The sequence below is a fragment of the Dreissena polymorpha genome, chromosome 5 (genome assembly GCF_020536995.1).
Source record: "Dreissena polymorpha isolate Duluth1 chromosome 5, UMN_Dpol_1.0, whole genome shotgun sequence".
Taxonomy (NCBI): domain Eukaryota; kingdom Metazoa; phylum Mollusca; class Bivalvia; order Myida; family Dreissenidae; genus Dreissena; species Dreissena polymorpha.
Window position 1 is genome coordinate 101,252,267 of NC_068359.1, and position 27,878 is coordinate 101,280,144.

At 40.4% G+C, this 27,878-nt stretch overlaps 1 protein-coding gene across 3 annotated transcripts in view; it reads right to left on the bottom strand.

The window, feature by feature from the left end:
* Positions 1 to 27,878, bottom strand: part of LOC127830946 (MPN domain-containing protein-like) — a 43,472-nt gene that overhangs the window by 15,428 nt on the left and 166 nt on the right. Inside the window, exons 1-7 of one of the 3 annotated variants that reach the window (XM_052355888.1) lie at positions 24,204 to 24,403; positions 21,295 to 21,396; positions 16,448 to 16,527; positions 15,510 to 15,656; positions 15,021 to 15,110; positions 12,454 to 12,758; positions 10,750 to 10,793 (exon numbers count right to left, since the gene is read on the bottom strand). In XM_052355888.1, coding sequence (XP_052211848.1) covers positions 10,750 to 10,793; positions 12,454 to 12,758; positions 15,021 to 15,110; positions 15,510 to 15,656; positions 16,448 to 16,527; positions 21,295 to 21,396; position 24,204 — 769 coding nt within the window. In that variant the 5' untranslated portion in view covers positions 24,205 to 24,403. Of the gene's footprint in view, positions 1 to 10,749; positions 10,794 to 12,453; positions 12,759 to 15,020; positions 15,111 to 15,509; positions 15,657 to 16,447; positions 16,528 to 21,294; positions 21,397 to 22,221; positions 22,247 to 24,203; positions 24,404 to 27,878 lie in introns of those variants that run through there. The other 2 variants (XM_052355886.1, XM_052355887.1) reach the window with 2 other exon arrangements.

Sequence of the window (27,878 nt, forward strand, 5' to 3'; positions counted from 1 at the left end):
AAGATTGTTAGGTACAACAGGGCTACGTGCAAGTGCGTGAAGTGTAGTCCAAGACTGTTAGGTACAACAGGGCTACGTGCAAGTGCGTAAAGTGTAGTCCAAGATTGTTAGGTACAACAGGGCTACGTGCAAGTGCGTAAAGTGTAGTCCAAGACTGTTAGGTACAACAGGGCTACGTGCAAGTGTGTAAAGTGTAGTCCAAGATTGTTAGGTACAACAGGGCTACGTGCAAGTGCGTAAAGTGTAGTCCAAGACTGTTAGGTACAACAGGGCTACGTGCAAGTGCGTAAAGTGTAGTCCAAGACTGTTAGGTACAACAGGGCTACGTGCAAGTGCGTAAAGTGTAGTCCAAGATTGTTAGGTACAACAGGGCTACGTGCAAGTGCGTAAAGTGTAGTCCAAGATTGTTAGGTACAACAGGGCTACGTGCAAGTGCGTAAAGTGTAGTCCAAGATTGTTAGGTACAACAGGGCTACATGCAAGTGCGTAAAGTGTAGTCCAAGATTGTTAGGTACAACAGGGCTATGTGCAAGTGTGTAAAGTGTAGTCCAAGATTGTTAGGTACAACAGGGCTACATGCAAGTGCGTAAAGTGTAGTCCAAGATTGTTAGGTACAACAGGGCTACGTGCAAGTGCGTAAAGTGTAGTCCAAGACTGTTAGGTACAACAGGGCTACGTGCAAGTGCGTGAAGTGTAGTCCAAGATTGTTAGGTACAACAGGGCTACGTGCAAGTGCGTAAAGTGTAGTCCAAGATTGTTAGGTACAACAGGGCTACATGCAAGTGCGTAAAGTGTAGTCCAAGATTGTTAGGTACAACAGGGCTACATGCAAGTGCGTAAAGTGTAGTCCAAGATTGTTAGGTACAACAGGGCTACGTGCAAGTGCGTAAAGTGTAGTCCAAGATTGTTAGGTACAACAGGGCTACGTGCAAGTGCGTAAAGTGTAGTCCAAGATTGTTAGGTACAACAGGGCTACGTGCAAGTGCGTAAAGTGTAGTCCAAGATTGTTAGGTACAACAGGGCTACGTGCAAGTGCGTGAAGTGTAATTGAAGATTGTTAGGTACAACAGGGCTACATGCAAGTGTGTAAAGTGTAGTCCAAGATTGTTAGGTACAACAGGGCTACATGCAAGTGCGTAAAGTGTAGTCCAAGATTGTTAGGTACAACAGGACTACGTGCAAGTGCGTAAAGTGTAGTCCAAGATTGTTAGGTACAACAGGGCTACGTGCAAGTGTGTAAAGTGTAGTCCAAGATTGTTAGGTACAACAGGGCTACGTGCAAGTGTGTAAAGTGTAGTCCAAGACTGTTAGGTACAACAGGGCTACGTGCAAGTGCGTAAAGTGTAGTCCAAGATTGTTAGGTACAACAGGGCTACATGCAAGTGTGTAAAGTGTAGTCCAAGATTGTTAGGTACAACAGGGCTACGTGCAAGTGTGTGAAGTGTAGTCAAAGATTGGTAGGTACAACAGGGCTACGTGCAAGTGCGTAAAGTGTAGTCCAAGATTGTTAGGTACAACAGGGCTACGTGCAAGTGCGTCAAGTGTACTCCGAGATTGTTAGGTACAACAGGGCTACGTGCAAGTGCGTAAAGTGTAGTCCAAGATTGTTAGGTACAACAGGGCTACGTGCAAGTGCGTCAAGTGTACTCCGAGATTGGTAGGTACAACAGGGCTACGTGCAAGTGCGTAAAGTGTAGTCCAAGATTGTTAGGTACAACAGGGCTACGTGCAAGTGTGTGAAGTGTAGTCAAAGATTGGTAGGTACAACAGGGCTACGTGCAAGTGCGTAAAGTGTAGTCCAAGATTGTTAGGTACAACAGGGCTACGTGCAAGTGCGTCAAGTGTACTCCGAGATTGTTAGGTACAACAGGGCTACGTGCAAGTGCGTAAAGTGTAGTCCAAGATTGTTAGGTACAACAGGGCTACGTGCAAGTGCGTCAAGTGTACTCCGAGATTGGTAGGTACAACAGGGCTACGTGCAAGTGCGTAAAGTGTAGTCCAAGATTGTTAGGTACAACAGGGCTACGTGCAAGTGCGTAAAGTGTAGTCCAAGATTGTAAGGTACAACAGGGCTACGTGCAAGTGCGCAAAGTGTAGTCCAAGATTGTAAGGTACAACAGGGCTACGTGCAAGTGCGTAAAGTGTAGTCCAAGATTGTTAGGTACAACAGGGCTACGTGCAAGTGCGTAAAGTGTAGTCCAAGATTGTTAGGTACAACAGGGCTATGTGCAAGTGCGTAAAGTGTAGTCCAAGATTGTTAGGTACAACAGGGCTATGTGCAAGTGCGTAAAGTGTAGTCCAAGACTGTTAGGTACAACAGGGCTACGTGCAAGTGCGTAAAGTGTAGTCCAAGACTGTTAGGTACAACAGGGCTACGTGCAAGTGTGTAAAGTGTAGTCCAAGATTGTTAGGTACAACAGGGCTACATGCAAGTGCGTAAAGTGTAGTCCAAGACTGTTAGGTACAACAGGGCTACGTGCAAGTGCGTAAAGTGTAGTCCAAGATTGTTAGGTACAACAGGGCTACGTGCAAGTGTGCAAAGTGTAGTCCAAGATTGTTAGGTACAACAGGGCTACGTGCAAGTGCGTAAAGTGTAGTCCAAGATTGTTAGGTACAACAGGGCTACGTGCAAGTGTGTAAAGTGTAGTCCAAGATTGTTAGGTACAACAGGGCTACATGCAAGTGCGTAAAGTGTAGTCCAAGATTGTTAGGTACAACAGGGCTATGTGCAAGTGTGTAAAGTGTAGTCCAAGATTGTTAGGTACAACAGGGCTACGTGCAAGTGTGTAAAGTGTAGTCCAAGATTGTTAGGTACAACAGGGCTACGTGCAAGTGCGTAAAGTGTAGTCCAAGATTGTTAGGTACAACAGGGCTACATGCAAGTGCGTAAAGTGTAGTCCAAGACTGTTAGGTACAACAGGGCTACGTGCAAGTGTGTAAAGTGTAGTCCAAGATTGTTAGGTACAACAGGGCTACGTGCAAGTGCGTGAAGTGTAGTCCAAGACTGTTAGGTACAACAGGGCTACGTGCAAGTGCGTAAAGTGTAGTCAAAGATTGGTAGGTACAACAGGGCTACGTGCAAGTGCGTAAAGTGTAGTCCAAGATTGTTAGGTACAACAGGGCTACGTGCAAGTGTGTAAAGTGTAGTCCAAGACTGTTAGGTACAACAGGGCTATGTGCAAGTGCGTAAAGTGTAGTCCAAGACTGTTAGGTACAACAGGGCTACGTGCAAGTGCGTAAAGTGTAGTCCAAGACTGTTAGGTACAACAGGGCTATGTGCAAGTGTGTAAAGTGTAGTCCAAGACTGTTAGGTACAACAGGGCTATGTGCAAGTGCGTAAAGTGTAGTCCAAGACTGTTAGGTACAACAGGGCTACGTGCAAGTGCGTAAAGTGTAGTCCAAGATTGTTAGGTACAACAGGGCTACGTGCAAGTGTGTAAAGTGTAGTCCAAGATTGTTAGGTACAACAGGGCTACGTGCAAGTGTGTAAAGTGTAGTCCAAGACTGTTAGGTACAACAGGGCTACATGCAAGTGCGTAAAGTGTAGTCCAAGATTGTTAGGTACAACAGGGCTACGTGCAAGTGTGTAAAGTGTAGTCCAAGACTGTTAGGTACAACAGGGCTACGTGCAAGTGCGTAAAGTGTAGTCCAAGATTGTTAGGTACAACAGGGCTACATGCAAGTACGTAAAGTGTAGTCCAAGATTGTAAGGTACAACAGGGCTACGTGCAAGTGCGTAAAGTGTAGTCCAAGACTGTTAGGTACAACAGGGCTACGTGCAAGTGCGTAAAGTGTAGTCCAAGACTGTTAGGTACAACAGGGCTACGTGCAAGTGCGTGAAGTGTAGTCCAAGATTGTAAGGTACAACAGGGCTACGTGCAAGTGCGCAAAGTGTAGTCCAAGATTGTAAGGTACAACAGGGCTACGTGCAAGTGCGTAAAGTGTAGTCCAAGATTGTAAGGTACAACAGGGCTACATGCAAGTGCGTGAAGTGTAGTCCAAGATTGTAAGGTACAACAGGGCTACATGCAAGTGCGCAAAGTGTAGTCCAAGATTGTAAGGTACAACAGGGCTACGTGCAAGTGCGCAAAGTGTAGTCCAAGATTGTAAGGTACAACAGGGCTACGTGCAAGTGCGCAAAGTGTAGTCCAAGATTGTAAGGTACAACAGGGCTACATGCAAGTGCGTAAAGTGTAGTCCAAGACTGTTAGGTACAACAGGGCTACGTGCAAGTGCGTAAAGTGTAGTCCAAGATTGTTAGGTACAACAGGGCTACGTGCAAGTGTGTAAAGTGTAGTCCAAGATTGTTAGGTACAACAGGGCTATGTGCAAGTACGTAAAGTGTAGTCCAAGACTGTTAGGTACAACAGGGCTACGTGCAAGTGCGTGAAGTGTAGTCCAAGATTGTTAGGTACAACAGGGCTACATGCAAGTGCGTAAAGTGTAGTCCAAGACTGTTAGGTACAACAGGGCTACGTGCAAGTGTGTAAAGTGTAGTCCAAGATTGTTAGGTACAACAGGGCTATGTGCAAGTGCGTAAAGTGTACTCCGAGACTGTTAGGTACAACAGGGCTACATGCAAGTGCGTAAAGTGTAGTCCAAGACTGTTAGGTACAACAGGGCTACATGCAAGTGCGTAAAGTGTAGTCCAAGATTGTTAGGTACAACAGGGCTACATGCAAGTGCGTAAAGTGTAGTCCAAGACTGTTAGGTACAACAGGGCTACATGCAAGTGCGTAAAGTGTAGTCAAAGATTGGTAGGTACAACAGGGCTACGTGCAAGTGCGTAAAGTGTAGTCCAAGACTGTTAGGTACAACAGGGCTACGTGCAAGTGCGTAAAGTGTAGTCCAAGATTGTTAGGTACAACAGGGCTACATGCAAGTGCGTAAAGTGTAGTCCAAGATTGTTAGGTACAACAGGGCTACGTGCAAGTACGTAAAGTGTAGTCCAAGATTGTAAGGTACAACAGGGCTATGTGCAAGTGCGTAAAGTGTAGTCCAAGACTGTTAGGTACAACAGGGCTACATGCAAGTGCGTAAAGTGTAGTCCAAGATTGTTAGGTACAACAGGGCTACGTGCAAGTGCGTAAAGTGTAGTCCAAGATTGTTAGGTACAACAGGGCTACGTGCAAGTGCGTAAAGTGTAGTCCAAGATTGTTAGGTACAACAGGGCTACGTGCAAGTGCGTAAAGTGTAGTCCAAGATTGTTAGGTACAACAGGGCTACGTGCAAGTGTGTAAAGTGTAGTCCAAGATTGTTAGGTACAACAGGGCTACGTGCAAGTGTGTAAAGTGTAGTCCAAGACTGTTAGGTACAACAGGGCTACATGCAAGTGTGTAAAGTGTAGTCCAAGATTGTTAGGTACAACAGGGCTACGTGCAAGTGTGTAAAGTGTAGTCCAAGACTGTTAGGTACAACAGGGCTACGTGCAAGTGCGTAAAGTGTAGTCCAAGATTGTTAGGTACAACAGGGCTACGTGCAAGTGCGTCAAGTGTACTCCGAGACTGTTAGGTACAACAGGGCTACGTGCAAGTGCGTAAAGTGTAGTCCAAGACTGTTAGGTACAACAGGGCTACATGCAAGTGCGTAAAGTGTAGTCCAAGATTGTTAGGTACAACAGGGCTACGTGCAAGTGCGTAAAGTGTAGTCCAAGATTGTTAGGTACAACAGGGCTATGTGCAAGTGTGTAAAGTGTAGTCCAAGATTGTTAGGTACAACAGGGCTACATGCAAGTGTGTAAAGTGTAGTCCAAGATTGTTAGGTACAACAGGGCTACATGCAAGTGTGTAAAGTGTAGTCCAAGATTGTTAGGTACAACAGGGCTACGTGCAAGTGCGTAAAGTGTAGTCCAAGACTGTTAGGTACAACAGGGCTACGTGCAAGTGCGTAAAGTGTAGTCCAAGATTGTTAGGTACAACAGGGCTACGTGCAAGTGTGTAAAGTGTAGTCCAAGATTGTTAGGTACAACAGGGCTACGTGCAAGTGCGTAAAGTGTAGTCAAAGATTGGTAGGTACAACAGGGCTATGTGCAAGTGTGTAAAGTGTAGTCCAAGACTGTTAGGTACAACAGGGCTACATGCAAGTGCGTAAAGTGTAGTCCAAGACTGTTAGGTACAACAGGGCTACGTGCAAGTGCGTGAAGTGTAGTCCAAGATTGTTAGGTACAACAGGGCTATGTGCAAGTGTGTAAAGTGTAGTCCAAGACTGTTAGGTACAACAGGGCTACATGCAAGTGCGTAAAGTGTAGTCCAAGATTGTTAGGTACAACAGGGCTACATGCAAGTGCGTAAAGTGTAGTCCAAGACTGTTAGGTACAACAGGGCTACGTGCAAGTGCGTAAAGTGTAGTCCAAGACTGTTAGGTACAACAGGGCTACGTGCAAGTGTGTAAAGTGTAGTCCAAGATTGTTAGGTACAACAGGGCTACGTGCAAGTGCGTGAAGTGTAGTCCAAGACTGTTAGGTACAACAGGGCTACGTGCAAGTGTGTGAAGTGTAGTCCAAGATTGTTAGGTACAACAGGGCTACGTGCAAGTGCGTAAAGTGTAGTCCAAGATTGTTAGGTACAACAGGGCTATGTGCAAGTGCGTAAAGTGTAGTCCAAGACTGTTAGGTACAACAGGGCTATGTGCAAGTGCGTGAAGTGTAGTCCAAGACTGTTAGGTACAACAGGGCTACGTGCAAGTGCGTGAAGTGTAGTCCAAGATTGTTAGGTACAACAGGGCTACGTGCAAGTGCGTAAAGTGTAGTCCAAGATTGTAAGGTACAACAGGGCTACGTGCAAGTGCGTAAAGTGTAGTCCAAGATTGTTAGGTACAACAGGGCTACGTGCAAGTGCGTAAAGTGTAGTCCAAGATTGTAAGGTACAACAGGGCTACGTGCAAGTGCGTAAAGTGTAGTCCAAGACTGTTAGGTACAACAGGGCTACGTGCAAGTGCGTAAAGTGTAGTCCAAGACTGTTAGGTACAACAGGGCAACGTGCAAGTGCGTAAAGTGTAGTCCAAGACTGTTAGGTACAACAGGGCTACGTGCAAGTGCGTAAAGTGTAGTCCAAGACTGTTAGGTACAACAGGGCAACGTGCAAGTGCGTAAAGTGTAGTCCAAGACTGTTAGGTACAACAGGGCTACGTGCAAGTGCGTAAAGTGTAGTCCAAGATTGTTAGGTACAACAGGGCTACGTGCAAGTGCGTAAAGTGTAGTCCAAGATTGTTAGGTACAACAGGGCTACGTGCAAGTGCGTAAAGTGTAGTCCAAGATTGTTAGGTACAACAGGGCTACGTGCAAGTGCGTAAAGTGTAGTCCAAGATTGTTAGGTACAACAGGGCTACGTGCAAGTGCGTAAAGTGTAGTCCAAGACTGTTAGGTACAACAGGGCTACGTGCAAGTGCGTAAAGTGTAGTCCAAGATTGTTAGGTACAACAGGGCTACGTGCAAGTGTGTAAAGTGTAGTCCAAGATTGTTAGGTACAACAGGGCTATGTGCAAGTGTGTAAAGTGTAGTCCAAGATTGTTAGGTACAACAGGGCTACGTGCAAGTGCGTAAAGTGTAGTCCAAGATTGTTAGGTACAACAGGGCTACGTGCAAGTGCGTAAAGTGTAGTCCAAGACTTGTTAGGTACAACAGGGCTACGTGCAAGTGCGTAAAGTGTAGTCCAAGACTGTTAGGTACAACAGGGCTACGTGCAAGTGCGTAAAGTGTAGTCCAAGACTGTTAGGTACAACAGGGCTACGTGCAAGTGCGTAAAGTGTAGTCCAAGACTGTTAGGTACAACAGGGCTACGTGCAAGTGCGTAAAGTGTAGTCAAAGATTGGTAGGTACAACAGGGCTACGTGCAAGTGCGTAAAGTGTAGTCCAAGACTGTTAGGTACAACAGGGCAACGTGCAAGTGCGTAAAGTGTAGTCCAAGACTGTTAGGTACAACAGGGCTACGTGCAAGTGCGTAAAGTGTAGTCCAAGATTGTTAGGTACAACAGGGCTACGTGCAAGTGTGTAAAGTGTAGTCAAAGATTGTTAGGTACAACAGGGCTACGTGCAAGTGCGTGAAGTGTAGTCCAAGATTGTTAGGTACAACAGGGCTACGTGCAAGTGCGTAAAGTGTAGTCCAAGATTGTTAGGTACAACAGGGCAACGTGCAAGTGCGTAAAGTGTAGTCCAAGACTGTTAGGTACAACAGGGCTACGTGCAAGTGCGTAAAGTGTAGTCCAAGATTGTAAGGTACAACAGGGCTACGTGCAAGTGCGTAAAGTGTAGTCCAAGATTGTAAGGTACAACAGGGCTACGTGCAAGTGTGTAAAGTGTAGTCCAAGATTGTTAGGTACAACAGGGCTACGTGCAAGTGTGTAAAGTGTAGTCCAAGATTGTTAGGTACAACAGGGCTATGTGCAAGTGCGTAAAGTGTAGTCCAAGATTGTTAGGTACAACAGGGCTACATGCAAGTGCGTAAAGTGTAGTCCAAGATTGTTAGGTACAACAGGGCTACGTGCAAGTGCGTAAAGTGTAGTCCAAGATTGTTAGGTACAACAGGGCTACGTGCAAGTGCGTAAAGTGTAGTCCAAGACTGTTAGGTACAACAGGGCTACGTGCAAGTGCGTAAAGTGTACTCCGAGACTGTTAGGTACAACAGGGCTACGTGCAAGTGCGTAAAGTGTAGTCCAAGATTGTTAGGTACAACAGGGCTACGTGCAAGTGCGTAAAGTGTAGTCCAAGATTGTTAGGTACAACAGGGCTACGTGCAAGTGCGTAAAGTGTAGTCCAAGACTGTTAGGTACAACAGGGCTACGTGCAAGTGCGTAAAGTGTACTCCGAGACTGTTAGGTACAACAGGGCTACGTGCAAGTGCGTAAAGTGTAGTCCAAGATTGTTAGGTACAACAGGGCTACGTGCAAGTGCGTAAAGTGTAGTCCAAGATTGTTAGGTACAACAGGGCTACGTGCAAGTGCGTAAAGTGTAGTCCAAGATTGTAAGGTACAACAGGGCTACGTGCAAGTGCGTAAAGTGTAGTCCAAGATTGTTAGGTACAACAGGGCTACGTGCAAGTGCGTAAAGTGTAGTCCAAGATTGTTAGGTACAACAGGGCTATGTGCAAGTGCGTGAAGTGTAGTCCAAGATTGTTAGGTACAACAGGGCTACGTGCAAGTGTGCAAAGTGTAGTCCAAGATTGTAAGGTACAACAGGGCTACGTGCAAGTGCGTAAAGTGTAGTCCAAGATTGTAAGGTACAACAGGGCTACGTGCAAGTGCGTAAAGTGTAGTCCAAGATTGTTAGGTACAACAGGGCTATGTGCAAGTGCGTAAAGTGTAGTCCAAGATTGTAAGGTACAACAGGGCTACGTGCAAGTGCGTAAAGTGTAGTCCAAGATTGTAAGGTACAACAGGGCTACGTGCAAGTGCGTAAAGTGTAGTCCAAGACTGTTAGGTACAACAGGGCTACGTGCAAGTGCGTAAAGTGTAGTCCAAGATTGTTAGGTACAACAGGGCTACGTGCAAGTGCGTAAAGTGTAGTCCAAGATTGTTAGGTACAACAGGGCTACGTGCAAGTGCGTAAAGTGTAGTCAAAGATTGGTAGGTACAACAGGGCTACGTGCAAGTGCGTCAAGTGTACTCCGAGATTGTTAGGTACAACAGGGCTACGTGCAAGTGGGCAAAGTGTAGTCCAAGATTGTTAGGTACAATACGTTCAACCTTAACTGAAGTTTTCTTTTGAATTGACTTCCTATAATCGAAATATAGAAAAATGGCGGAAAGTGTCGTCCCTGCATAGTCTGTGCGGACTGCACAGGCCATTTCTCCACTATAATATTATGTTTAACTTATTTTCATATCAGATGTGTGCTTTTATAAAAAAATATGGCTCCATCTCTACATATAGGATCTGGCACGAGTTGTCATATCATACCATATTTTATTAAACGAGTTCAGGAATTTTGTTAGTTAGCAAGCCTTTGGCAAGCTTACTAACGAATTTCCTGGACGAGTTTAATAAAATGTGGTATGATATGACAACTCGTGTCAGATCTTTTTTATTACATGCTTTTAAATGAGCAAATTAAATCAATATTTACGCAAGCATAATGATAAATCCCGAATGTGGTTTACATTTCATGACGTCCTATAAGCAAAATAACAAAATGCGATTGGTCAATTAACGAAAACTAAGCCAATGAAAACGCTTAAAAATGTTGTATTACACATGTGTAATGTAAAAAAATAAGTAATGGTTGTATTACATGGGAAGCAGGGTATAGCATGTGATAAAAAACTGTTAACAATGAGGAAAGATGAAAGGGTATTGGGGCATTAATATGAAATGTATTAATTAAATTGAATATTATTGATAATTTATTTTTTAATCAATTAGATCTCATTCTGTAGAGACATTTTCATAAGATATGCATTTTTTTTAGTTTTAATAGCAAATATAATCTGAGGCTACAGCAGTAATAAGCTTGAAATCCTTAATACATTTCATTATTCATACAGTGCATTAACCCTTTCCCACTCAGAAGCGAAGTGAAAATTGCTATGTGCAAACAGCACAAAACCATAACAGCCTGCGAGTAACTCGCAGTCTGTTTAGGTTTTATGCTGTTTGCTGCTCATCAGTATCTAAGGGTTGGCAATAGCCTTTAAAACATGAATACAGTAAGAAAGGTCTTAAATTAAAAATAACTTTCTTAGTGACTATTAATGCGTGAAAATACATATCTAAGTGGTAAATAGTTACCAGTAGCAATAATTATTTAGTGCACTCACCTTCTTCCTGCTCTCCCATAAAACACAGGTTACTGGTTTCTGTGCTGAAATAGCAGTAACAGTACAAATACTTCTCTTAACCCTTACAGTGCTGGAACCGAATTTTGAAGGCCTTTGAAAACAGTTTGGATCCAGATGAGACGCCACAGAACGTGGCGTCTCATCTGGATCCAAACTGTTTGCTATTCTGATAGTATTCTTTGAAAAAAATCGGAGAAAATGCTAATTTTAGAAATTCAGAGACGACATTTTAGCAGATGACAAATTACCCAGCATGCAAAGGGTTAAACAAGGTGGATTCTAATCAGATACAATGTATGACAACATACACCGTTACAATGCAAAATGCTCAGTAATTGAAGAACATCTAGAACGTGCGTGACGAAACCCCCAGTATAATGGCAGAGGTATTTACATAAAGGCCTATTTATTAATATTATATCCCCACACTACATTAATGTAAACGCCTATTTATTAATATTATATCTCCATTCTCAAATGTAGTAACAGATTATTGCAAACATGGACTATTTTCGTTAAATCAGTGATAAATGCAACCACTTATTATTTGTGCAATGAATATTAAAAACCTCAGAAAACCATTTAACCCTTTCCCAAACAGAGACAAAGTAATAATCACCAGGGCTAAAGATAACAAGTGTATTTGCGTTATTACGCAATTAAAATAACAAAAAAGTAATAAAATTCAAAATAAAGCGTGCAAAAACCCAAATACAAATTACATAACGTAATTCCCGTAAAAAAAAGTGAGTCACAAAACGCAATTCTAACGAACACCGGGCATATTTTTAGACTGGTTATTTTCTTTACAAAAATGTACCGGATAGTTTATATGTCATCCTATGAAGAAAAGAAGGCAGTCTTTCCAGCGGTTATCAAGCTTTGGGAAATTAATGTTATTTTTCGTAGACCTGTCCAATTTTTACTTTCATTTTCAAGGTATTCAACTCAAAATGATCCGAAAACAGGGTGCATTTCTTTGAACAGCCATAACTTCATCAATTGTGTAACGATTTTCACGAACTCGGTCTTATTCAACGCAAAATGAATAAACTTTGATCAGAAATTCAGTAATTGTTTGTTGTTATGTACAGGTACATTTTTGAATTCCATTTGTATAAATAATATAGTAACCTTAGTAGATTTTTATTATATTGTATTTGTCATTCCCTAAATCACCCAATTGAGTTAAAAAACCGGGGTTGAAAAACCCAATTAAGCTCAAAAGTGGGGGGTGAAATTTTTTGCTAAAACTCTATTGAATTTACAAAAACCCTATTGTTGTCAAAAACAGGGGTTGATTACCCAATATACCCCAAAAGTTATCTACAGCCCTGAATCGCTATTTGCTAACAGCATAAAACCAGAACAGCCTGCGAGTAACTTGTAGTCTGTTCAGACATTATCCTGTTGCTGCTCATCAGTATATAAGGGTTGGAAATTAAATTAAACTTTCTAAGGGCAACAAATGCGTAAAAACTACACATCTAAGAGGTAAATGGTTAAATCCATTTTCATGATAGCGCAATGATAATGTGCTAATCTTAACTGGGCTTAAAATGACCTGGGCTTCACATTAAGCAATCTTTTAAAGAGGCTTCAGGTAAAATTGAACTAATTTACAACAAAATAATATAAGTAAAGAAATTTAAACGAAATAAGATAATGACTGTGAAAACATACACAGTTGAGGTGACCCCAACATTTGTCTCCACTTTTTTTGGCTTGGTTGTCAAGTCCAGTACAAAATTATCCTCCGCAACCACCTCTTTCTTTATTTCACTCAGATCCGGTACATTCAGACTAGACCCAGGCCCAACTGCCGAGGAAATACAACTATCAGAGACGGCAAGCTTGGTTGCCACGTCGGTGACGAGATCCAACTGGGAATGCTGGAATTGTTCAGCAGGAGGGTCAGTCATGTCTGAGGGGAAATCATCTTTCTGGCATGAGTCAAGACTGTCACTGACCTGACTGCTGGCAGGTGACTGGGGAAAGAGAAAAAGGGAAAATTATGTGCATCATGTGTACTTACATTCAGATAAAATAGTTAGCACTGTAGTTTTTATTAAACCTTTTTATTTAAGTTTGATCGAAAACTGAAAGCCTAAGGTTATTGAAATTTTCTTGAGGCCATTTCCTGGGTAGAACCAGTATGTGGTGTCTTTGGAGAAGATTTAAAGAAAGCTCCCACAACGATGATTGATCCTGTGACCTCTCAGTTGCTAGACACCATATACACTCTGGTGTGACTACGCCGCAGTGACTGATTATTACTGTAATTATTCAAATAACTAGATATGTGTAAAAGACACTGACACCCCTATAGACACACACAAGGGCACAATATAATCTAAACGAGCAAATTCGTTGCATTGATATCTTCCGCAAAAATGCTTCTGGACACAAAAGTGTTATATTTGACACTCAAAAAAGAATTTTTTCAAGATACAAAGGGCCATAACTCCATTATTAACAGATGGTGTACAATGCCATTTGGCGTGCATCATCCTCTTATCCATATATATACTCATACCAAGTTTCAATGAAATCCGCCAAAGCACTTCCATGATATGGCTCCAGACAGAAAAAGTGCCGGATGGAAAGACGGACGGATGGGCGGACAATGCCAAAACAATATCCCAACGCCTATGGCGGGGGATAATAAGACAAAAAGACAAGGATCATAATTACATAACAAGAGGGCCTGAAAGGCCCAAAGTCGCTCACCTGAGATAACAAGATATTATTGGGACAAATCTTCTGACCAAGTTTCACGAAGATCTGAAAATAAATGTGGCCTCTAGAGTGTTAACAAGGTTTTACTATAGCCATATAAGGAAAAATGCCCCGCCCCCTGGCGGCCATGTTTTTCAACCAACCGGCATCATTTTCAAACTCGTCCGAGATATCATTGGGATGAATCTTCTGACCAAGTTTCATGAAGATTGGACAATAAATGTGGCATCTAGAGTGTTAACAAGATTTTACTATAGCCATATATAGCCATATAAGGAAAAATGCCCCGCCCCTTGGCAGCCATGTTTTTCAAGCAAAGGTTACCATTTTTGAACTCATCCAAGATATCAGTGGGACAAATCTTCTGAGCAAGTTTCATGAAGATCGGAAAATAAATGTGGCCTCTAGAGTGTTAACAAGGTTTAACTATAGCCATATAAGGAAAAATGCCCCGCCCCCTGGCGGCCATGTTTTTCAACCAACCGGCATCATTTTCGAACTCGTCCAAGATATTATTGGGATGAATCTTCTGACCAAGTTTTATGAAGATCAGACAATAACTGTGGCCTCTAGAGTGTTAACAAGATTTTACTATAGCCATATAAGGAAAAATGCCCCGCCCCTTGGCAGCCATGTTTTTCAAGCAAACGTAACCATTTTTGAACTCATCCAAGATATCATTGCAACCAATCTTCTGACCAAATTTTATGAAGATTGGACAATAAATGTGGCCTCTAGAGAGTTAACAAGACAAATGTTGACGCCGCACAACGCACAACAGACGACGGACAAAAAGCGATCACAATAGCTCACCATGAGCACGTTGTGCTCAGGTGAGCTAAAAACAGGGCGAAGTCACAATTCCTTTACGTTCATGTTAACATTAAGGTCAATCAAGTGAAAGTATGAGTGAGATACAACAGTCAAGAAAAGTTAAACACGCAAAATTAAGGGCCTATATTCTTTATTGGAAAAGCAGACAAAACTTGTCTCATCCTAATTCCTTTCTAAATTCTTTAATATCATCTACACATTAAGCCAATGTCATCTAAACGGAAAAAATTGTTGAAGTTCAAATTCCTTTCTGTCAAATTATCTGCACAGTAATGTAATTCACCTACCGGTATGAAAGTTAAGCAAGAGATGTTTGTTTTGGGGGATTTTTGTTTTGTTTTGGTTTTAAAGCAAAACCCAATTTTAAGCAAATATATTTTATTTTTATTTTTTCTCTCCTACTTATTAAAAATGATCCAATCACTCCAAATAACATGTATAATTCCTTCTAGATGTATGTAAAATATATTGCCGGCATGAAAAGCTTGAGCATGAAGACCATGCCAAAGCACAGAGCTTGAAATGAAGACCACAACAGACATAATGTACATGTAGGTCACCTGTGAGATGGGAACCACTACAGTTATAATGTAGGTCACCTGTGAGATGGGAACCACTAAAGACATAATGTAGATCATCTGTGAGTCGGGAACCATGACAGACATAATGAAGGTCACCTGTGAGCCAGGAATGTTGGGTTTGCGGGGCCTCTGCTGTCGGAACCAGCTGGTCTTCCAGGTATCCAGTTTCCTGCCTTTGTACTTCACCTGAATTATTGACAAGAAATTTAACACATGACATATATAAAATCTTACCAATACCATTTACAATCATCAATCGTAATCTAAAAAAATAGATAAAATAATAGACTTTGTAATACTTTTCATCCATAATTAAGCAAAAAATTGTGTTATTGACATGGTAAACAAAATTCAAAATCAAAAGCTAACATAACGCTAAGGTTGCCCATAATTAAGTGCTTCAAGAGGTATCGGGTTCAATCTCCAGGACAGGAACACTTTCTTAAATGTCATCTTTATCCATGTAATAATAATTATTTAAAACTATTCCAGTTTTCTTAAATAATTTAATTTATTTATTTTTTCAAAAATGTGAAAATCTGTGAGGAAGTACCTTTAAACTGATCTAACAACAAACATGCTTACAGATGCCCAGCCACAGCCTGATTTCTTTGCGGGGTTCACGAGCTTCTTACAGAATATTGCCCAGGAGCTGGGTGAGCCGAATATCTGGCCCGTCTCGTTGGACTTGATCTTCCCATTGGGTAGCAGGTCGGCCGTGAACTTCTGACCCTGTTCACATACAAGCCTACATACAAGCCTCTTTGTGGGATGCATTACGCCACATTTTCCAAGAGTAATGCTCATACTTTATCATATTGACAACTGCTTTCAGGTCAATAAAGCAACATTTGTTTATAATTAATTTTGTGGAGTATACAATGGGCAAAGAGACACTAAAACAACACTTCATTGAGTGAAAAACATGACTTAAGTCAAGTGTGAACTATTTTAATACTGAAGAGAAGCTATATACCATGTGAATTTATTTGTCATGCTCATGTGTAAATAACAGAACCCTCCAAAACATCTGGCACATCTATGATCAATGGTCTGGAACTTCAAAACTTCAAGTTTTTAACAGTTAATGAGAGCCATGCTACATTTCCAGATATTCAAGTGACCTTGCTACATTACCAGATATTCAAGTAACCTCGCAACATTACAAGATAGTCAAGTGACATCACAACACTACCAGATATTCAAGTGACATTCCTTCATTACCAGATATTTAAGTGATCTCCCTACATTACCAGATATTTTAGTGACCTTCCAATATTACCAGATATTCAAGTGACCTTCCTTCATTACCAGATATTCAAGTGACCTTACTACATTACCAGATATTAAAGTGACCTTCCTACATTACCAGATATTCAAGTGACCTTCCTTCATTACCAGATATTCAAGTGACCTTGCTACATTACCAGATAATGATATCCAAGTGACCTTGCTACATTACCAGATAATGATATTCAAGTGACCTTGCTACATTACCAGATTAAGTGACGTTGCTACATTACCAGATATTCAAGAGAGAGGACTCCTTCCCCAGCCTGAATCATCCCATCAGCCATCAGCATCTGTATAGTGACTCCTCGGCCTACAGGAACAACAACATACCCTGCATTTAACATATAGGTTAGTTCAAACTTATTTATTGAATACAGTTCTATACATAGCTACACACTTACATTTATATTTTTAAATGGAGTTTAAAGCTCAATTGCAAGTCTTACAAGGTTAATGGCTAATTAAGACACTCTCAAATTCCTGGGTTTATTCAGAATGTGGTGTTTTTATAGATCTTGAGAATTCTACTACAGGAGAGGTTGAATCCATGACCTCCTATTTTAAGGTTGAAATGGTGTGTAAATAAAATATCCTAGGTTAAAATCTCATTGCCCGAAAATTTTAAGCCACTATTGAGAGACATAAATAAAGTCTTAAAGAAAAAGACAAAAACAAGATATTCATAATTCAATGGTTTTCCTTTTATTTCAAAAAGGCAGCCAAACGGAACTGATTCCAAAGCAAACGGACCCCATCCCAAACCTAAATTGTAAATAAAATCCCATTTTCCAACAAAGAAGTGTCTTATGATTATTATATCTCAATTTTATTTCATAAACATCTAACAATCATCTCATCTCATCTTCGCCTGTGGTCCCATCTGGGACATAGGCCGCCAACCAGCTTCCTCCAGGTGTCTCGGTTCTGGGCGATCTCTCAAGCTGCCCCCATGTTTGGTCCATCTGCTTAGCATCTGCATTCAGGTCACGGCGCCAGGTGTTTCTAGGCCGCCCTCTCTTCCTCTTCCCTTGGGGGTTCCATGTGAGGGATTGCCTTGTCGTATTGGATGCAGGCTTGCGCAGGGTGTGGCCTATCCACCTCAAACGTCTCTGAAGGATGTCTTCTTCAACTGGCTGCTGGTTTGTTCTTCTCCATAATTCTTCATTGGAGATCTTGTCTGGCCAGTGGATCTTGAGGATCTTTCTGAGGCAGGTGTTGATGAAGACCTGTATTTTCTTTATGGTGGTGACAGTGGTTCTCCAGGTCTCTGCTCCATAGTGGAGTAGCGTCTTACAATGGTATTGAAGAGCCTAATCTTGGTGGTGATGCCAATTACGCTGGATCCTCAGATGTTCTTCAGTTGATGGAAGGCTGCTCGTGCCTTACCGATGCGGGTTCTGACATCTGCATCCGTTCCTCCCTGGTTGTCCAGAATGCTGCAGAGATAGGTGAAGCTGTCCACCTCCTCCTTGCCTTTGACTGTGATAGGTGTGTTGTTTGATGCGTTGGTCCTGAACACCTTGATCTTCGCTTTGTTGATAGTGAGGCCCAGTCTAACTGAGTTGTCCGCTACCATGTTTGTCTTTTCCTGCATCTGTTGTTGGGTGTGGGAGAGAAGAGCCAAATCATTGGCGAAGTCAAGGTCTTCCAACTGTTCCCAGAGTGTCCACTGAATTCCATTCCGCTTCTGCTCTGTTGATGTCTTCATTACCCAGTCTATGGCCAGCAGGAACAGGAAAGGTGAGAGTAAACAGCCTTGCCTCACACCAGTTCTCACTTCAAAGGCATTCGTGAGCTGTCTTCCGTGAACAATTCTGCAGGTCATTCCCTCATAAGACTTCCTGATGATGTTGGTGATCTTTTCTGGCACTCCGTAGTGTCTCAGAAGTCTCCTGAGGGACTCCCGGTAAACGCTGTCGAACGCCTTTTCATAGTCAAATAAAGTTGACATACAACGGCGAATTCCACTCCAGGGATTGTTCCAGAATGATGCGCAGGGTTGCGATCTGATCCGTGCACGATCTCTTCTTACGGAAGCCTGCTTGTTGGTCACGGAGATGCGGGTCTACTGCGTCTTTCATTCGGTTCAGTAGGATGCGATTAAGCACCTTTCCTGGGATGGACAACAGCGTGATTCCTCGGTAGTTGGAGCAGGAACTGAGGTCGCCTTTCTTGGTAAGCTTGATGAGGTAACCCTCTTTCCACTCTGTTGGGATTTCTTCTTCTTCCCATATCTTGCTGAAGAGCGGGTGTAGTAGGTCCACACTGGTCTCCATGTCAGCCTTAAGCGCTTCTGCCGGTATGCTGTCAGGTCCTGCAGATTTGCCGTTCTTCAATTGTTTGATGGCGCTGCTGATCTCTTCCTTTGTGGGAGTGCAACATTTGATTGGCAGATCGCTTGTAGCTGGCAGAATCTCCGGTGGGTTCACAGGGGCAGGTCTGTTGAGTAGCTCCTGGAAGTGCTCAATCCACCTCTTCTTCTGCCCTTCATCATCTGGTATTACTCCTCCATTTTTGTCCCTTACTGGCCTCTCTGGCTTGGCAATTTCTGCTTATCTCTTGGTGATGGAGTACAGATCTTTAGTTCTGTTCTGATAGGCTGCCTCTTCCGCCTCTGTTGCAAACGTCTCTAGGTAGTTCCTCTTGTCTTCTCTGATACTTCGCTTGACGCTCCTTTTTGCTTCGGTGTACTCTTCTTGTGCTTTCACTTTTGCGGCGCGTGTTCTGCTGTTGTTTACGCTTGCCTTCTTTTCTCGTCTTTCCTCAACTTTCTGAAGCATCTCTGCTGTCATCCACTCCTTGTGGGTGTAAGACTTGGGGCCCAGTACTTCTTGGCATGTTGAAGTCACTGCTGCTTTCACGTTCTGCCACTTCTGCTCTATCGTCCCTTCTTCAAGCAGCTCCTCTAGGACCTAGAACTTGTTGGGGAGAGTGACCTTGAACTCTTCTTGCTTCCAGGTGTCTTTCAGAGTGGCAGTGTTGTACCGTTGGCGTTGGTTGGGCCCCCCTGTCCAACTCTTCTTCAGCTTTGGTTTCAATCGGGCGACAAGGAGATGATGATCCGAAGCCACGTCTGCTCCTCGCTTGACATGTACATTCTAAAGAGAGCGACGAAAACTCCTTGCAATGCACAAGTGGTCAATCTGGTTCTCCGTTGACAGGTCTGGTGACACCCAAGTTGCATTGTGTATCCTTCTGTGGTGGAAAATACTTCCTCCGATGACCAGGTTACTTGTGGCGCACAGGTCGGCGAATCTCTCCCCGTTGTCGTTCATCTCGCCTAACCCTTGCTTTCCCATGATCTCCTCATATCCTCGGTTGTCATTGCCGATCTTGGCGTTGAAGTCACCCATTAGAATAATGATGTTTCTCTTTGGTCTGTCTTGTATGATGGTTGACAGTCTATTGTAGAAGTTGTCCTTCTCATTCTCTGTACTGTGGTTTGTTGAGGCGTAGCACTGGATTATGTCCATGTTGATCCTCTTCTTCTTTGTAAGGAAAGAGGCCGTCATGATCTGAGGTCTGTGTTCCTCCCACCCGATGAGCGCTCTCTGTGCTGACTTGGAAAGCATTAGGGCTACTTCCTGGGTGTGTGCTGCATCCTCCTGCTCATGCCCCGAGAACTACAGTAACTCACCGGAAGTCAGTCGCTTCTGCCCAGAGCCAGTCCATCTTGATTCACTAATCCCTAGGATGGTGAGGTTGAACTTCCTCATCTCTGCTGCCACCTGTGCTGTCTTCCTGGTCTCGTACATGGTTCGGACATTCCATGTACCTATGGTGGTAGTGGTCCTGGTGGAGATGATGGTCTTCGGCCTGATGGCTTCCAGTTGACACTGGCTTTCACCGTTCGGCGTCATACGTCCTCCAGCTGGAGGTCCACCTTCTCCCAGGTCCGTGATGTCTGTTGTTTTTCTGTTTGGCGTTTCTGTAGCAATAACGTTTCAACAGGGTAGGGTAGCTAGCCCTACGCCCAACCCTACTCCTTTTTCAGCTTGGGCTTGGGACCGTCCTTGGCGGAGTTAAAACATCTAACAAACTATATTATAAATAAAATGTTAAATGATTTTGTTCTCCTAATTTGAATTATTGCCAGTATAAAGAATTATATTAAATAAGTTTTTCCTAAATCAGTGGACTTTAAGCATGAGAAATTGCATTTTTTTCCAAAAATGGCCAGGAAATGGCCTGCTGTGCCAATATTTGTTGATAAAAAATCCCAATTGAGTTCATTATGTCCATAAAAAAATTCCTAAATTTGCCATTTATTCGATATAAAAAATCTAGATTTGACCTGACTCCTTTTCCAAAAATGGATAAGAAAACACATGTAATTAGTGCAAAATGATATGGTCTATCACTACAAGTGTGATCGCAAAAGCAGTATGGTTTCAATGTAGAGAAACCTGAAAAATAAGAACATAGTTCACACAATTGTATGCAGATTGACTGGTTGAAAGAGAGACTCCAGTAAACCCCATTTCAACTTAATTCCCGGTACAATTATTAACTCTTTCAGTGCTGAAACCGAATTTGAAGGTCTTTGCAAACAATTTGGATCCAGATGAGACGCCACAGAATGTGGCGTCTCATCAGGATCTAAACTGTTTGCTATTTTGATAGTATTCTTTGAAAAAAAATGGACTAAAATGCTAATTTTAGAAATTCAGCAGACGAAATTTTAGCAGTTGACAAATTTCCCAGCATGCAAAGGTTAACATGAAGACCAACCGTTATGTGATTTCCAGATTTGTATGTTTACCCATTTTTAGTTCCTTAGAAAGTTTAATTTAATTAAATACCTTTTTACTAAATTCAAGATTTTTAGGCTAAATTTGCAACCCTGCATGATGAGCAGCAAACAGCATAAAACCTGAACAGACTGTGTGTTACTTGCAGGCTGTTCTGGCTTTATGCTGGTTGCAAAAGCCATATTCACTTCGCTTCTTATAAGGGAAAGATTTTACGATTGGTTACCAGTCATTGCATGGCGGGCCAGTTTCTCTGGTGTGGACTGCTTCACCAATAAGTTACTTTATTAAGAGTTTGTTACACACAGAGGTGTTAGATTGATTACCAGTGATTGCATGGCGGGCCCGTTTCTCTGGCGTTGACTGCTCCACCCCCAACTCCTCGCATCCTTCCTCGAGATCATCACAGGTCTCCTCCTCTGAACTCACTGAAAAATAGGTGTAACATATAATACCGGTAGTTGCCCTCTGAGAACACTGGTATTTATGGATGTACGTAAAGTGTCGTCCAAGATTAGTCTGCTCAGTCCACACAGGCTAATCAGGGACGACACTGTCCTCTTTTATGTTATTTTTACGTTTAAATTGGGCCGAAATAGTTTCAATAATTCAACTCTCAGCTTTATAAACCAAAGGGTTGCTGAAAGCTGCAATGTGCTATTTATTTTCCAAAGGTGCACAATTTGATCACCAACGCAAGGGCTAAGGAACACTGAAACTGCAGAAACTTATCAACGTTTACCTGTCTAAACCACAAACCCATGCAAATTGTACCATTAAAAGCACAAAAAAATTGCTTTTTATTCACTATGCTTTTTTTTCTTACAGCCTGTGCCTTTTGGATTGGGAAAATTAGCGCGTTAACCATGAAATTGGGAAAAATAGCGCGATAAACCATGAAATTGGGAAACATTATAAATATGATTATAAGAACTGAATTAAAATTATTAAAGTATGTTTGACAGCATTTTTATATTATAAAGTACTAATTTAATGTGTTCTTACAATGAAGACAATGTTAAGTTAATATCCTTCCACATTCATATTGAACTTGCAATAATCTATATAGATTCTTAAATATTTCATTTAATCATAACCTCTTTAACAGTAAGAATTTAATTCAGTATTCTTTTAAATTAAATATGATATGGTGAAAACATTAACACATATTTATAAAAAAAAACGCTTTAGTGGTCTTGCTATGTTAATGATGTATTATATAGAGTTAAAAAATTTTTATTTCATTTCTTTACCTTTCAACATCTTGCACTTCAATGCTATAGACCAGTTGAATGTTATTGTTTACATTCGGGATTTTCTGCGCATGCGCACTCACTGGTTGGCAAAAACACTGGTAACAGTAACGTAAAACATGTATAAAGGGCTCTTGTTTAGTCAATAAATTGGTAATAAAACCGAAATAAATATTAAAACTCTTAAAATATAGTGCAAATATATCCTATTTAGTACCAAATAGATGTATATACACAAATCAAATTTCCTCGTCATAAAAATACGAAGTAGTTATAAGAATAGAGTAAACGTGATCGGAAGACTAAATACTGACAATTCCACAAAACAAAACAATAAATTAGCCGTATTCTTTCTGATAGTAAGAATTAAATAAATTATATTTCAACAATAATAAAAATGTATTAATTTCATTATAATTGTAAGTGGTGTGGATAGCGTTATTTTTCATCAGCGATCGATAGTGTCAGAGGTTTATTTAATATTTAAAAAGGCCCTAAAAAGCGTAATACATTACAAATTTTAAATATTGTGGTGATTTTCTTTTACATTAAATGACAATATTAATACAATTTAGCATACGAATGGAAAAACCCTGCATATTATGCAAATTGAACTGTCTTTGCATGTATATTGAAATCTCTTTATTAGTAAAAGGGAGTGATAAAAAAGATAGCATTTTATGATAAATGCATCTATTTAATTTATTTAACGCAATTATGTTTTACCCTATTGTGATTGCTTTTGTTCATGATGGTGTTTCTTACACTGCAGTAATTTACAAGCTTTACACGTAATAGCTGAGTTTACTTTTGCCGGTACCCGTTAAATACCTTACTTGTGTAGCAGTAAAATTGCACAATATTTTAAATGTATATTTATTAAACACTGTATTATTATTATTAAAATGCCTAATATAGTTCCTGTTAATCCATTTTAGACAAATGTCTTAATTTTTTAAATGTTAAAATATTTTATTGAAGCAACTGTTCAGTATTTTAGCTTTAAAATTTGGCTTAAATGACTGCTCAATATGCCAAGAGATGACATGGAGGTATTGTAACTTGTGTTTAATGACCAGACACTCGTCTGCCACATGTGGTTTATTCAGGGACCCAAGTTTAGGTCCCTGGGTTTTACTTTATGACACCATGTTTTCTTTGTAATTGTCTGGACAGTATCCGATCATAACGAGATAATCGGTTTGTGATAAACAGAGGTGCAATTAAACACCGGGATATAAAAGCTGCAACTAAGAGTGTCAAAATTAGTGTGAACAATTAAATAAAACAATTACATTAGTTAAGGGAATTTATTTAATGTGTAACAAGGTAAGTTTTTTCAGACATAAAGGTTCAAATCAGTTACCCTATGTTGCGTACAGAAAATAGACCTATTGGTTGTTTGTTTTCATCCTTATTTGTTTTCGTTCATTAAATTTAATTTATTCCGAAAGAATTTCAATTTCTGAGATTTTATTAAAACTAAAAATGGTCGCGAAGAAGTGCCAAGTAGAGAGATTTTTGTGGTAACCACATATCGAGCTCTTAGATTGTGTTCCACTCCCGAGTTCGTTGTGAGTAAAAACGAATAATAACAACAATATAACCGTTCCAAAGATGCATTCCCTTGCATGCTAATGTTTTATATAGACATAATTAGTAAAATTATATTTGATATGTGCATGATTATCATTAAAAACTATGATTTTGTCAACCTTCTCTGTATGCGCTTATATGAATTCCAACTCTTTTTGCCAACCTGTGGGCGGAGTCTAAACTTTGCAGGTGCGCGTGACGTCACTCGTCAACTGGTCTATTTCAGTAAAGTGTAAAGCGTGGCAAACATAATAAAGCAGAATATGCATATGAATCTGATTTTACACAGATCCACTAACATATAAATCATATCATGTTTGTCTCTTTCCATTTTCGAACGATACTCATCTTAAATGCATTAACTTTGTGAGTAACGGTAGACTAACTCCAATTTCCCAAAACTGATTTCCGTGATGCACATTCACTGTGAAGATTTGTAATCAATATTTGTTGTTTTTATCTCAAACGTTATATTTTGCGTTAATTGACACACGCAATAAATTATTCCGTAATAACCATATGATATCCGTTGTTAATTTGAAGGCGGCCCTTAATTTGAATGTTATTTATCATTTTCGACGCGCATCGCAAATTTCTCGTCTGCCTGCCGCCATCTTGGGCGTGTGTAAAAACAAAAAACAGGCGTTTACAATCGGGATACATCGACTATCGTCGGTATCCTCCGCAATATAGAGAGAGATGTGGATAGCAACGTAAAATCGTATTCGGCTAAATTCGCGAAAAATACGTAAGTCAGTTGTTGTTCGGCGACGACTCAGCAACTCGATCGGCACTCGTTCGAAAGTATTGCTAAATTACATTGTAATCTTATTGGCTTTATTCGGAAAATTTTGTCTTTTTTGGGGAAATTTTAATCAAATTTTTGGGAAAAAACGTCATTTTTTGCAATTGGGAAGCAGCCGAATATCGGCTGTAATTTCTGGCAAAAAAAATCACTGGATTAAGTTGCAGTTCACCAATCTTTTGCACATTGTTATTTGTGATGAAGCCTAAATAAAGTAAATAAAGCTTTTAAAATATTTACACTGCTACCAATTTTAACATACAAATGTTAACACGGAAAGTGTTGAAACATTGCTGTTTTTAAGGGTGCATGCAAAGAATAGCCTCCCTAGGTTGTCATTCATGTAAATTTAATGTGTTTTTGAAGTTTAAACCATCGCTTCTTTATTTGGTCAACATCTGTTTAGTGATGCGCATGAAATTTCTTCGCAGAACTGTGGTGTGTTTATGAAGGGGTGCATATGGACTCCCAGAGCCATCACAGCAAAAATTATCAAAGGCTCAGCGAGTTCATTTACATGGACTAGGGGCAACAAAGGTTTTGACAAAAGAAGCCACTCTCTCTCCTGTGGCGCCGATGCCGAAAGGTCCTGCAACGTATATATCCAGATTCATATAGAAAATGTTATAGCAGGGTTGGCGAAATCTCAAAAAACTATACTTGTCCACGGACAACCATTTAGGAAATTTAACTTGTCCGTTGCTGAACTACACTTGTCCGTTAATGTTTATATAAATTATAAACGCATTTATTGATTAATGTAAAATAATGTGGAATAAATCAAAATGAGTATAATTTGCTTGTTTTAGTTATAGTTGTATTTCCATGGTACATTCATTATAGCAGTATATTATAAACAATATAAAGACTTTCTCAAACTTTTAATCTTGCAAAGCTAGTGTTATTAAAACATGTGTTACACATAATTATACTTTTCATGACTGAAAAAAAAACATCCTAAAAATGGGCAAACGCATTTTGTGCAATTAACAGTTGGACCAACAGTGCCCCAATTCGAATTATTTGATCAGCCATTTTAAAATGCATGTTTATGTAAACAACAGTAGATATTCTTTATTATTAAAACATGTTTTATGCATGTTCATGTATAAAAAATTAATAAAAATAAAAAATCAAAAACTTTTGCTGGAGTATTTTAAATACTCCCGCAAAAGGCTTTGATTTTGTATTTTACTCATCAGCTAAAAAAGTCATGAGTGAAATACTCTGCATCTTAAAAAATTATCTGGAGCTCTGATCGTAATCTTAACAAATTGAACTAGTCCAATATGTGGATCTAATCAGTTCGATCTTTAACGTTAAAGTCATCTGTAATAACAAGGTACATTTAGACCGTGTTTTGATTATCTCAGTTCGATACTTTTATTTCCGTCTGATTGTAAAAATAAAGAAACCAGTCTGTACACTGTCTAACAGGCAGGCCAAATGTTGAAAATGCGGCATGCTCCTGGTCTCTTATACAATAAGGGAGATCACTGCGCAGGAGATTGGCCGTATTTTAGCTTGATTGCTCCGCAAATAATCGCGTGTCAACATCCGGTTTTGTAAAACTTAATTACGGCTTTAATACAATGTATTTGTTTGTATTCCTCGACCCGACTGGTTGTCCACGGACAACTTAATTGAAAAAAATCAGTTGCCCAGACAAGCAAATGTACGACTTGGGCAACTCGGACATTTGATTTCGCCACCCCTGTAAAGCAATGTATACTCAAACATGGTTACCTCGCGGATCGGGTTGAGTCGTGGTATTTCATAAGCGCCCTCTGGATTTTGTATATAAACAAACCGGCGTGACCTTCTTGTCAAATCTGACAGAAAACATCTCTTGCTACAGATTGGAATCGATTTTTGGTAATTAAATGTAGTAAAACTCAGACTTTAACAATATTTGAATTTTTATAGTTCGTTAATTGTTGTAACGAAAAATTATGATATTGCTTGAAAATAACTGTGCTTTGATGTTTTAAATTCCATATATTTAAATTGTTATATACTTAATTGAGTGTTACTTTAAATGGCATGTCAGAGCTTTGATTATTGATGTTTAATTTAAAATTGGTGCTGTTTAACCTATTTACCGCGATTCAACCGGGAGAAAAAACATACATGCCATAATTTTTCAAACCAATTCCGGGACATTGAGTTAAATTGTCCGGGACTTTTGCCGATTTTCCGGGACATGTATAAATGTAGCAATATTTATAGACATATGCATTTTTGGTACGTTTTTTTTTTGTTTCGCATCGTTAATTGCAAAAGTTCGGAAGCCTATCCGAAATACACTTGATCTATTAACGTCAAATTAAACATTACTACTTCCGTTACTAGATACAAGCCATGTGTTTTTAGTGTAAGCGTTCTAAACATAGATGGTGACGTCACTGCGTTATTGTTATTAAGACCGGTGTGTAACGCGTAGTTGTTGATACGCCTTTATTCATTTATTACATTTATATAATAAAAAATACAACAATACAGTACCGTTAGATCGTCAACTCAAATCAATTCACAATACATACAACCAATCACAATAAAACAGAGTCTGCTTTTATTTTTATTTTTTACTCAGCGATGTTGGACTTCAGATGTGTGAACAACTATGATTTGCCCTTACGCAGCGGGAAATAATGACGTAGTAGATTAAAGTCAATTAACAACCACATTAAACAATTCCGCCTTTTCGGTTTGACCACGAACGTGAGACAATCGATATGATAACAGGACCCCTGTTAATTGATCGATTTTGACACGTAGCGTAGTCTGCCTATTCGGGTAGGCATTGTCATGGAGACGCTGCAGATATACACAGATTCGAGGTGCAGTTAAGCCTAAGATAAGGTACATGCATATATGGATTTTGTAAATTCCGGGACATTTGACAGATTTCCGGGACAGCGGGACAAGTTCTTCATTTCTGGGACTGTCCGGGACAATCCGGGACTTATGGCATGTATGGAAAAAATAAACAACATGGCGGACAGTGGTGTTGGATTTGTGTCTACGGCAGTTTATATTGAAGATTTTTCGTCATAAAAAGGCAGTTGTATAATAAAGTTAAGTTAAATATGATTGTCCTTTAAATCATTTATCTGATATATGAAGATCGTTTCCAGACGCAAGTGAATAGTCCTCAAGTACCGCGAGTCAACCGCGTTGCAGTATACCAACATATCCGATCTATTTATCCGATAATATCAGCAAGTCAAAAAGGTTCAAAATAGCATATATTAAT